Genomic DNA, 12,039 nt, shown 5'->3' with positions numbered 1-12,039 from the left:
TTAGAGCCAGATAGCACTGCATTTTGCTCTGTGCTTTTGTTTGTGTTTTCCAATAGGTGATGTAGTTTTGTTTTAGCTGTGTAGTAATTTGATTTATTCTGATTGGTGACGTGTTCTGTTCCTGAGGTATGTTAAGAGAGCAGGTTTGTGGACTCAGCCTCAGGACCAGCTGGGTAAGGGGGTTCCTGATGCTCCTCAGCTCTTGGCACTGCAGGGCTTGATAATGGTACAAGAGGGGGTCACTTCGTTTTAGGTGTGTCCAAAAGTTAATTGCTCTTTTTTGTATTTTTAGTATTAGTGGGTAACGGCCTAATTCTGCCCTGCATGCATTGTTTGTAGTTTTCCTCTGGACATGTAGGATAATCTTACAGAACTCTGCATGCAGGGTCTCAATGGGGTGTTTGTCCCATTGGGTAAAGTCTTGTTTTGTAAGTGGACCCCACACCTCACTGCCATAGAGTGCAATTGGTTCAATAACACATTCAATTAATTTTAACCAGATTCGAATTGGTATTTCTGTTTGTATATTTCTTTTTATGGCGTAGAAAGCCCGGCGTGCTTTCCCTCTCAGCTCATTGACTGCTTCCTCTTTCTCTCTCTCTCTCTGCTGTAACCATGAGGATTTTGGACTCTTTCCTCTAACTTGGATGAAGCCTTTACAAAAGCACAAACACACACACACACACACCACACACACACACACACACACACACACACCACACACACACACACACACACACACACACACACACACACACACACACACACACACACACACACACACACACACACACACACACACACACACACACACACACACACACACACACACACACACACACACACACACACACACACACACACACACACACACACACACACACACACACACACACACACACACACACACACACACACACACACACAGTAGTGGTCTCTTTGGCTCCCCAGGTACTTCAGTGCCTGCTTTAGCCAGTATATTGTACACACACACACACACACACACACACACACACGCACACGCACACGCACACGCACACGCACACGCACACACACACACACACACATGCAATTCATTATTCCTTTCTCCTTGTCCTCTTTCCCTGCTTCATCATACTCCCATGGCTTTTCCCCACAAACATGTTTCCACCAAATGTTGCCGGTTGAACAGCAACCATGTGCCAGAGTGAGAGGCAGAGTGAGAGGCAGAGTGAGAGGCAGAGTGAGTGAGGGGAGAGTGAGGGCAGAGTATGAAGGAGGTCTGGAGAGGCTTGGGTGAGAGTTGCGTTTGAAGTAAAGGAATGCATCAGACAGTGGGTAAACACCGCCGGTAGCTTGAACACACACATACCTGTATGAAGGCACGCACACACACACAAACACACACATGTACACACTCATACACACACACATACCGCCACGCGTCTCGTGGACTGAAGTACACGGAGCATTCTAACAGGGAGTCAGAACCTGAGAAGGGATCCCTGTTCTAGCGTCAGATTATCAGGTATGTGTCTTTGCTCTCATCTCCGTGTGGTTTCAGACTGACGCTACTTTCAGGTAATTATGTGAAGGACGGGGAAAACAAACCATGGCTATTTTACAAGAAATGTTTTACGATAAAAAGTAAGTAAGTAAGTCCTGTATGTCGTTGTGATTTGTTTGATGGACGTTTGGCAGATCTTTGGACGCCAGAGTTGTTGTCTGGTAATCTTGTAAATACAGTCCATGTCCAGACTGGAATGAGATAAGAATGTAAACCTACTGTAGTTCTCTATCAGCAGTGCTGAAGATGCTCTCCTCTCTCACCCACTGTGATGTGGTACCTGTGTGTGTGTGTGTGTGTGTGCACGTGTCTGTGTGTTGTTGTTGTGTCTACTCACATGCACGTGGATAGCATCACTGTAACAGGCTGCAGCTGTGTAGCCGTTCAATTCTTCCCTCTCCAAGATGTTTATCTGTACACAACCAGGGCGGAACCCTGCGCCCCTACCTTCTCTTCTGTTATTGTGTTATTGATGTGCAGTAGAGCTGAGAGATGCTGAGAGAGGTTACTAGAGTTACTGCTGCTTAGTTGCCTTGCACCAGTTCATCTCACAGTTTGAACTTCGGATACAGATGGATTTAATGAGCGTGCGTTTCATGTTTCAGTTCATATCTTCATCCAGGCCTTTCTCTCAATGTTAAATTGTCCATGAGCGAGACACTTTAACCCCTAAACAGCTCCCAATGAGCAGGTCGGCACCTTGCATGGTCGCCCCCGCCGTCGCTGTGTGAATGTGTGAGTGAATGGGTGAATGGGAGGCATCCATTTTTAGGAATTAGGAAAATCTGCTTTTAGCTTCTGTGCCCTTGACACATTTTGCAAAGACACTATTTTGCAAAGTATACCTTAAAACTCAATACTAATCAATACTAATATCCATTGGTCAGGTTAAATCTATAACGGCCAACCATTTCACCTCAGTCTGTAACTGTTTTGATTGATTGATTTGAATTGTTCGACGTCATTGTAAATGAGAGCCTGCTCTCAATGATATTTTTCGATATTAACCAAAGATTGAATGAATGAATGAAAATTGAAATGCGCTTTGGATAAAAGCTGCTATTTATGAATACAGTCCATTTACCATTTTAAACCCTCAGGATCCAGTGAGCAAAGCCGTTATCCCTCCAGCAGCGCTTCCTCCAGGAGCTCTTCCTCCATGGCTTCCCTGCGCTTCATCGTGTTGGCCGTGCTCTGCATGTGTCAGTCTGCCGGGTCCCACACGGGACCGGGGATGGAGTACGGCGGCGTGCCCCTGTGGATCAACCGCATGCTGGGAGAGCCCAGTGTCCTGAGCCTACAGGGCCGGATGGACTCGGCCTGGTATAGAGCCAACAACCCTCGGGCCTGCCCCAGACACTGCGACTGTCCCATCCAGTGGCCCACAGCGGTCTATTGCGACTACAGAGCCCTGGAGGACATACCTGACACCATCTCTGAGAGGACACAGTACCTCTTTCTCCAGGTAAACACACAGATGCATGTGTTACAGGTGTCATTCATGCTATGGAGGAATATCGCTCCCTCTCCCAGGCGGAAAGCTGTGATCCGGTCATTATGAAGGGCAGCAGGGCTAACCAGGGCTGACCTCACACATAAGTGAATTAAGCACCTGCATAGGGCCCCCGAGGGCCCCTAAGAAAAAAAAAAAAATTTATATATATAAATCAATGCAATTATACAGCTTTACAAAGACAACAGGATACAAGGAAAACAAGGCCCACAAAAAATACAAAACAAAGTAGCTTGGGAGCTATAGGTGTGTAAAGTCTTTTTATGCGAATTCATGCAAAGTTGCAAGGGAGAGTAAGGGAGCGAAAGAGAGAGGCTGATTCAGAAGTAAAGCACAGCAAAACACACTACCAAAGAATTTGGTGACCCCCCCCCCCCCCCCCCCCCTAATTGTGCCCCCTCATAATTTTGCCTTCCATGATACCCCTGGGCTGTGCAGAGGTGGTGGGGGGCCCCAAAATCTAATTGCACTTAGGGCACAATAAATGCTTTTACCGGCCCTGGCGCTACTGATTGGGCCAAATCAAAAGTATTCTCTTGATTTAGCCAAAGGTATTTATGAGGAGTGAGTTTAACAGACTCCTCCGACTCCATTATGTACAAATTATTATGTACTATTGTATTGTTCTGCACCCATACTGCGCTGGCCAGGTAATTGCTATTCACATTATGCGGTTCTAGCAGAATGGGCTACGAAGCATAATGCTGCAATTTCCACTCCTGTTTGATCCTCTTTGTTTAGATGGTGTGAAAATACCAACACACACTATAATAAAACAAATCAGATGTTTTATTATTCTGTTTCCAGGGAAACAACATCTCGTCCTTCCCGTTGTCCGTGCTCGCCAACGTCACAAGACTTCGCTGGCTCATCCTGGACCGGAATCAGCTGCAGAGTCACAAGTTCGACCGGTCCGTTCTACAGAACCAGACGCAGCTGCGTTACCTGTTTGCCAACAACAACCACCTGACGACGATACCGAGCGCCCTGCCGACGGGCCTCCGGCAGCTCCGATTAGCATACAACCACATCGACAGCATCAAGCCGGGGACCTTCCAGAACCTGCCCAACCTCACCCTGGTGCTACTGCAGGGCAATAGATTAAAGACCGTGAAACAGGGAGCCTTTACAGGTAACGTAATTCACATATTCCAAAATATCTTGACACGTCAGACCCATACTTTCTGTAAATTCAACTTGTTTCAATGATTTTCTTAAAGGTTCTGCACACCTATGTCGATGCAAATCCTTTTTAAATTATACCCATGAAGTGCAGGAGGGGGTATATAGTTACACCCGTGCAGCGCAAAGCACTGGAAGGAGTATTGCAATCACTCATGTGGTCGGTCGGTCGGTCTGTCTGTCGGTCTGTCTGTCTGTCTGTCTGTCTGTCTGTCTGTCTGTCTGTCTGTCTGTCTGTCTGTCTGTCTGTCTGTCTGCACCAACTTCTACAGTTCTAATCCGCTTCGGCTGAAACAGTCGCACACAGGCTGACAGCAAGCCAAGGACCTGAATTGTAGAATATTTTTCAAATCCATCAATGACAAGTATTTCAGTTGAATTAATTTCCATCATTGTCCAGATACAGTATAAAGTTGCACCTTTTGAATGCAAGAGGGCGATATTACACAGGTCGCTGCACAGAGCCATTACTCCACAAACGACCGCTCTCTCTCTCACTTGATGGAGCACCTTGGTGTATCGTATCAGCCACTGTTACTTCACCCACCGGCCAAAAGAGAGACTGGATCCCAGCTGATAGTTACATCAATATTGTGCTGTCAGAACAGTTTCATGTTTGTAGGTTAAGTAATTAGTAATGTTTGCCATATGGCCAATTATCTTCTATGATCATAATGTCCACGTTATTAAAGGTTGATAAATCGAGCGACCTATGCACAAAATCACTACTCTTTTTCAGCCAATCTTAGTTACACAACAAGATTGTGCTGGCTAGATTTGGCGACGTTGTGTTTAACGGTGAAATACTTAGAATGTTGGCTATTTGGCCAAAGCGGGACGGCTGGTCTCTAGGTATAGGTTTCAAGTTTCAAGTTTTAAGTTTCTTTAATAGTTGTCATACAGAAGTACAGAATACTTTCATACAAAATGCTTCTTACTGTTACGCTCCAAGTGAAGTGGACTAAGCACCTGCAGGCAGGCAGAACTCCCGTCTCCGGACGGTCTCCGGAGGAGGAGGAGAGAATGTAACACGAGAGATTTTGTTCTACTTTCTTTCCAAGGGAAATACGGTAGAAGTAGGATTTGATGTGGTGCATTGTCAAGTGTACCGTTGTGGTTGTTAATAAAAGGAGGCATTCCAGTGGCTCAGCCAGTGGTGAGTGAGTGAGCAGCGCAGCACAGCTGTCTGACAGAAGTTCCAGAGCTGAGGTCAATTCTAGTGAGGTGTCTTGCTCCATGACAGGAACGAAATATAGCCCTATCCTAAATCCTAATAACACATTTTCATAGCTGATGTTAACCAGATGGGTAGGACTTTGACCACTTGCACGGATGTAGCCATCTCTCAGAGTGTCCTTCTATTATTATTATTATTATTATTATTATTATTATTATTATTATTATTATTATTATTATTATTATTATTATTATTATTATTATTATTATTATTATTATTATTATTATTATTATTATTATTATTATTATTATTATTATTATTATTATTATTATTATTATTATTATTATTATTATTATTATTATTATTATTATTATTATTATTATTATTATTATTATTATTATTATTATTATTGAAGTCCTTCTTTAAAGGTGCTGTAAGTGGTACTTTTCTTTTGTTAAATATGTGTTAAATAGCTCTTCATTTCAACAGACATCATTGATATGGTCGGTACCATGGGTCTCCCAGTCCCTCCGCTCTGCTGTAAACCGAAAACACATTTTCTGCTATCCCTTCCCACTTTATCGAATCAGGAGAGAGAACCCTAGCTATTAATTTTTTTTTTTTTTTTTTTTACTTATTACATTTTTGCAGTGAGGAGTTCTCTCTCCTGATTGGATAAAGTGGGAACGGGATACCAAAACATGTATGTTCTGTTTAATGCAGAGTGGAGGGACTGGGAGACCCATGTTACTGACCAAACACTCAGCCAAACAGTCAAAATCTGACAGCCATATCATATATATATCATATATCAGTGATGGCTGTCAGAATGTAGAGCTATTATTTTAACATTTAGCCCACTTATTTTAACAAAGCAAAAAATAGCACTTACACTTGGCAGACATTAGGAAACATTTTTGTAACAACTATTGTATCTTGAAACAAGTAATCTAGCTCATCTCAAGATATTGTATTTTGCATCGCTTCATTGCTTTATTTTTAACCTTTTATTTTGTATTACTTTATATATCCCTCTGTCCCCTCCATCCTCTGCCCTCCTTCCAGGCCTGGTCGGTCTGAAGCTGCTGGACCTCAGTGGGAACCTGTTCTCCTCCATCCCCAGTAACCTGCCTCCCTCCATCCAGCAGCTGTACATGTCCAACAACTCCCTCTCCGCGCTGGCGGAGCACAGCTTCACGGGGATCCTGGGCCTGCAGTACCTGCGGCTGAGCCGCTGCGGCCTGCGCAGCCCCAAGCTGGGCCCCCAGGTGTTCAACCTCTCCCGGCTGGTGGAGCTGGACCTCTCCTACAACCAGCTGACCCGCGTCCCGGTCGTCCCCACCACACTGCAGTACCTCTACCTGGAGGCCAACCAGATACACGGTGAGGCGTTTTGTGACACGCGTTTGGTGCGTCTCGCACGTACACACACACACACACACACACACACGCAGACAAGCCGGAGACTGGACGTGCATGTGTACATACACACGCAGATGTGTATACACGATCAGAGGGAGGTGTGTGCGTGCAAACACACACACACACACACACACACACACACACACACACACACACACACACACACACACACACACACACACACACACACACACACACACACACACACACACACACACACACACACACACACACACACACACACACACACACACACACAAGATTAATACTCACATTGTACTGTAGCACATTCCACTTGTGGAAGAAATTATTTATTTATTCCAGAACTTTCTCAGTCCAGTGATCTTGGTTTTGAATATTTATGCTAGCATTTACTGTACAGTCAGAGGAAAGGATCTCTGTCTGCATGCCTGTCTGCATGTCTGCATGTCTGCATGTCTGCATGTCTGCATGTCTGTCTGTCTGTCTGTCTGTCTGTCTGTCTGCATGTCCTGTCCTTCCGCATTTTTAGAGAACCGTTCATCTGATTGGCTTCACACTCAGGACAAAGAGGACTGCAGTTTCAAATGTGGTGCTATTTGGCCAGATGGTGGCGCTATAGTGTGTGTCTGTCCTTCATATATCTCAAGAACCGCTCATCTGATCGCCTTCATGCTTCATGTGTGTGTTTCTGAGGACCCAGGGGAGTCCGGTGGTGAACTTGGTGCCATTTGGCCTGATGGTGGCGCTATAGCATCAAACTTTACGTTTGGTGGGTGTATTACTGAGGACTCAAGGGAGTGCAGTGTCGAGTGTGAAGTCAGCAGGTCTCCACGACGCTGCATGTTGGACATCCGTTGGCACGGGCAAACAGGCGCGTGTTCCGACAGGCCACACACTGCGAACAGGCACACACTCCGAACAGGCACACACTCCGAACAGGCACACACTCCCAACAGACACACACTGCGAACAGGCACACACTCCGAACAGGCACACACTCCCAACAGACACACACTCCGAACAGGCACACACTCCTAACAGGCACACACTTTGAACAGGCACACACTCCGAACAGGCACACACTGCAAACAGGTACACGCTCCGAACAGACACACACTCCGAACTGCCACGCCCCAAATGGGCACTGCACTAGTACACATAAATACAGACACAGACACAAACAGAAACACACACAATGACATACACATACTGTAAACACAGACACAAACGCACAAATACTCACATTACTGCAGGATAATGAAAGACCCCCACCACCCCAATAACAGCCTGTTCCAGCTGCTGAGGTCAGGCAGACGCCTGCGAACCCCAGCTACTAGGACGGAGAGGCTTAGGCTAAGCTTCTTCCCCCAGGCCATCAGAGCCTTGAACAATGAACATTGAGAGACACAGAAACTGAACTATCCACACACAAGCACACACTAGCACATACACGACACGCACGCTGAGCACGCTCACACACTAGCAGCCACTTTAACACTCATGCCGCACACACGCACACTTATGGCCAGAGGAAAGGCCACTTAAATTAGTATAACATCAGGAACAGTGTATTGCACTACTAAAGCTACCTAGCATGTCCTATATGCTCTGTAAATACTATGTACAGATACCGAGATGGCACACCATGTACCTGTTTATTGCACTGTTGTTTTTTATTGGATTCTATTATATGTTGTACCACTGTATTTTTATTGGACTCTATTATATGTTGTACCACTGTATTGCACATCGTCGCGGGCAAGACCAGCCGCATTTCATTGTATACCTGTATGCCGTGACAATTAAAACTCTTGACTTGACTTGACTTGACTACAGGCATCACACCTCCACCGTGCTGAAAGGGAGAAGTGTGGAAAATGTGACCAAAATCTGAAAAGAAAATGACACGGGTCTCAGAAAACAAAATGGAAACGTTTTTTGACACGGGCAGGAGCTGAAGGAAAAGCTGACTCACGTTAACCTCGCTCACGTTACAAAGCCAAGAGCAAGACAGTATGACGAGGCACAGCTCTCTCCTGGATTTTTATTTATTTATTTGTAGAGTGTAAATAAATAGAGTGTAAAGCGGTTATCTTACTATGAGACCCAATGAATGCACATCAGAACACTATGGAGCATCAGGTGTAATGTTCAAATGAAGAGACCAGTAGCAGAAGAAGGTGGAAGAACACCTTGAGCAAGACACTTAACCCTTAACTGCTCCCGATGAGCAGGTCCGTCGTCGGTGTGTGAATGAATGGGTGAACATGAGACATAAATTGTAAAGCATTTTGGATAAAGCTGCTGTATGAATGCAGACCATTTTCCATTTACCCTACTGAGACCTTCTTAGAGACATGGACTGACTCCCCATTGCCACACAAATCTGCTTCAAGGTCCTCGACCTGGCATATCGTGCTGCGAAGGGAACGGCTCCTGCCTACCTCCGGTCAATGGTCTCTATAACTACACACCCTCAAGACCACTACGATCTGCATCTTCTGGCCGTCTCAGACCCACTCCTATCCGAGCTCCATAAGTGGGTCATCAAAGAGAAGCCGCCTATTCTGATAAATGACTAAATGTAAATGTAATGTACTCAACATGGCGAGCCCTGGTCACCGCAGAGGGAGCCTGTACAAGAAGAAAGAAAAGAAGACATGGATTTGTATCTTGTATAAATACTCATCACACTCATTTCACGACATGTGCAGTGTAGATGATGCTCTTATTGCACTGGCAGATACGTTCATGATAGTGTACTTGTGTCATGATGGCGTGGGTCATTTCTCCTCATCAAACAAGAAATTAGAGATAATGTTTTGTCTTTTTTTGATGTACGTAATAATAATAACTTTATTTATATAGCACCTTTCATACATGGATTGCAGCTCAAAGTCCTTCACAGCAAATATCATAAAATGAACATAGGCCTAAAATGTGCATACAGTTGACAGCATAAAAGCAATGCATGAAGTGCAGACATAAGAATAGGTATAAAAGACAATAAAAGTAGTGCAATGTAGAAGGTGCAGACATATAAGAATAGGCATAAAATAAGTACAATAAGTACAGTCTTGCTCGAAAGCATGTGAACCCCCCGGAACAGTCAGTCCCCCAAACACCCGACACATCAATCCCCACCACATCCCCATCCAAGACACCCCCCCTGATAAAGCATGTCATGACCAAAGGAAAACACAAACAGCCGGCGATGAGAGTGCCACCCTCGCGGGCCGCCCCATCTCCCCCGGTCCCGGCGACCTCGGCGACGCGCCCAAGGACCTGCAGCCACGCCAAAGGAGCCACGCAGCAAGGCAACACTCAGACAGACACAACATGTTAGGACTCGTTAACTGGTGGGCTCAAATGCACAACCCGGGAGACAGGATAATGTTCAACCCCGTTTATTACTACGCGGAATGGGGTAAAAACAAGTGCGGTGTGTGTGCGTCTTTAGCCTGGCGGGCGGGTTTCCATCAAAGTCTGCCAACACCGTACAGACATTCAAGGCCTTGCTTAAAACCTACCTTTTCTCTCTGGATGATCACTGAGTTACTTTGCTGTTGTGTTGTGTGTCTGAGGTGTTCTTATGTTCTCTGTCTGGCCGTCTGCCTGGTTCCCTGTCTACATTGTCCTGGGGGGGCTTGCAGAGGAAGCAGTTCACTGCCGCTGTATGAAGTGTATGTGACATGTAATCTTTGCCAGTCCAGTAAGACATTTTCACATAACACATCATGGAATACGCTTCTTATACAAGATACAAAAGAAATCCCCTGCTAAGTCCCTACGGTGTACTGCTGATTGTGGCGGACGCTGCATATGGAGGGGGAGGGGTTACAGTAAGGCTGGGCCGCGCGGAGACAAGGCACTTGAGGGAGGAGAGACACAGAGAATGGAGAGAAGGGGGGAGAGAGAGAGAGAGAGACATAGAGAGAGAGAGAAAATAGAGAGAGAGACCGAGGGAGAGAGACAGAGATAGAGACAGAGAGATGGAGAGAGATAAAGAGAGAGAGATACCGATAGAAAGAGAGGAGACGTGGAGAGAAGAGGAGAGAGAGAGAGAGAGACATGGAGAGAAGAGGAGAGAGAGGAGGGGGAACGGAGAGGGAGGGAGTTAATGAGTCTATGAAATGTAGGTTAGCGGCGAGGAGAAGAGAAGAGTTCTGAAAACATCTGTGAGAGATTCAACAGGCAGAGGCACCGGACGAGCCAAAAGCACATTCTGTTCCTCTCCGCGTATCCCCCTCTCTCCTCTCTCTCCTCCTTTTCTGTCTGCTCTCCATCATTCTCCTGAAAAGGGCAGTGTTCATGTCAAAGCCAACCGGGCCAGTAGCCGGTAGCCACATTACAGTTTATTATTTTTTTGTGGGGGTAATTTCAGACAGGCTTTTTGCAACTCACTTCCAACACAGTGCTGCCCGCAAAAACACCCAAACGCATTGTGATGGCGTGCTGTTCTGGCTTAGTGGAAGGAATGTTCTGGCAAAGTGCGGGAGAATGTTCTTGTACCTCAGCCTATGATCCAGCAGTTGACCGCTTCTGAAGTCATCGAATTTGACTTAAAATAGGCCGTTCCTGTCCAAATATATATTATTGAATGATCCTTATTTTGGTTGGAATACACCTTACGGTGGCTACCATGGTAATGATTAACACTGTTGTCGTGGAACTCATTGTTACTCATTGTTGGTTTGATGCATATAGGCTCATAGAAGTCGTTGTGTAAAGGCATAATTGACCTGTCTCATACCCCGCCCTCTTTTCTCGATCCCCCCAATCACAACCGTGGTTTCCAGAGGGCGGGTCCAGTACAATGAAAGGCACTCTCTGGCCATTCAACCTCTGCTGGCTGAAGTAATACCTGGCTGTTTACCAGTTGAAAACTAACCGACGCACATAAAGAGAGATACTTCCCCAATAACATGCACCTCACCGTCTATAGCAGTCTGACAGCTACTTTGGTTCTCGCTGCCTGCCAAACCCCCAGGAGGACTGGGCAGAGAGAGGCTGAGCTGGAATAGAGCGAGAGGGAGGGGGGGGGGTGGGGAGGGAGAGAGGGAGATAGGAAGAGAGGGGGGAGAGAGAGAGGGGGAAGAGGGAGAGAGAGGGGTAGAGCAGGAGAGAGAGAGAGAGAGAAAGAGAGAGAGAGAGAGAGAGAGAGAGAGAGAGAGAGAGAGAGAGAGAGAGAGAGAGAGAGAGAGAGAGAGAGAGAGA

The 12,039-nt window shown here is 45.9% G+C and overlaps 1 protein-coding gene across 3 annotated transcripts in view; it reads left to right on the top strand.

Moving 5' to 3' along the window:
• Nucleotides 1-1,223: 1,223 nt before the first annotated feature.
• LOC311230579 (lumican) overlaps nucleotides 1,224-12,039 on the top strand; it is a 15,277-nt gene continuing 4,461 nt past the window's right edge. Inside the window, exons 1-4 of one of the 3 annotated variants that reach the window (XM_084316897.1) lie at nucleotides 1,224-1,507; nucleotides 2,647-3,011; nucleotides 3,867-4,191; nucleotides 6,484-6,801. In XM_084316897.1, the coding sequence (XP_084173023.1) occupies nucleotides 2,706-3,011; nucleotides 3,867-4,191; nucleotides 6,484-6,801 (949 nt within the window). In that variant the 5' untranslated portion in view covers nucleotides 1,224-1,507; nucleotides 2,647-2,705. Of the gene's footprint in view, nucleotides 1,508-1,566; nucleotides 1,627-2,646; nucleotides 3,012-3,866; nucleotides 4,192-6,483; nucleotides 6,802-12,039 lie in introns of those variants that run through there. The other 2 variants (XM_084316896.1, XM_084316898.1) reach the window with 2 other exon arrangements.

Source organism: Notolepis coatsorum (genome assembly GCF_963971535.1).
Source record: "Notolepis coatsorum genome assembly, chromosome: 6".
NCBI classification, from domain to species: domain Eukaryota; kingdom Metazoa; phylum Chordata; class Actinopteri; order Aulopiformes; family Paralepididae; genus Notolepis; species Notolepis coatsorum.
This window is presented reverse-complemented; position numbering and strand designations above follow the sequence as displayed.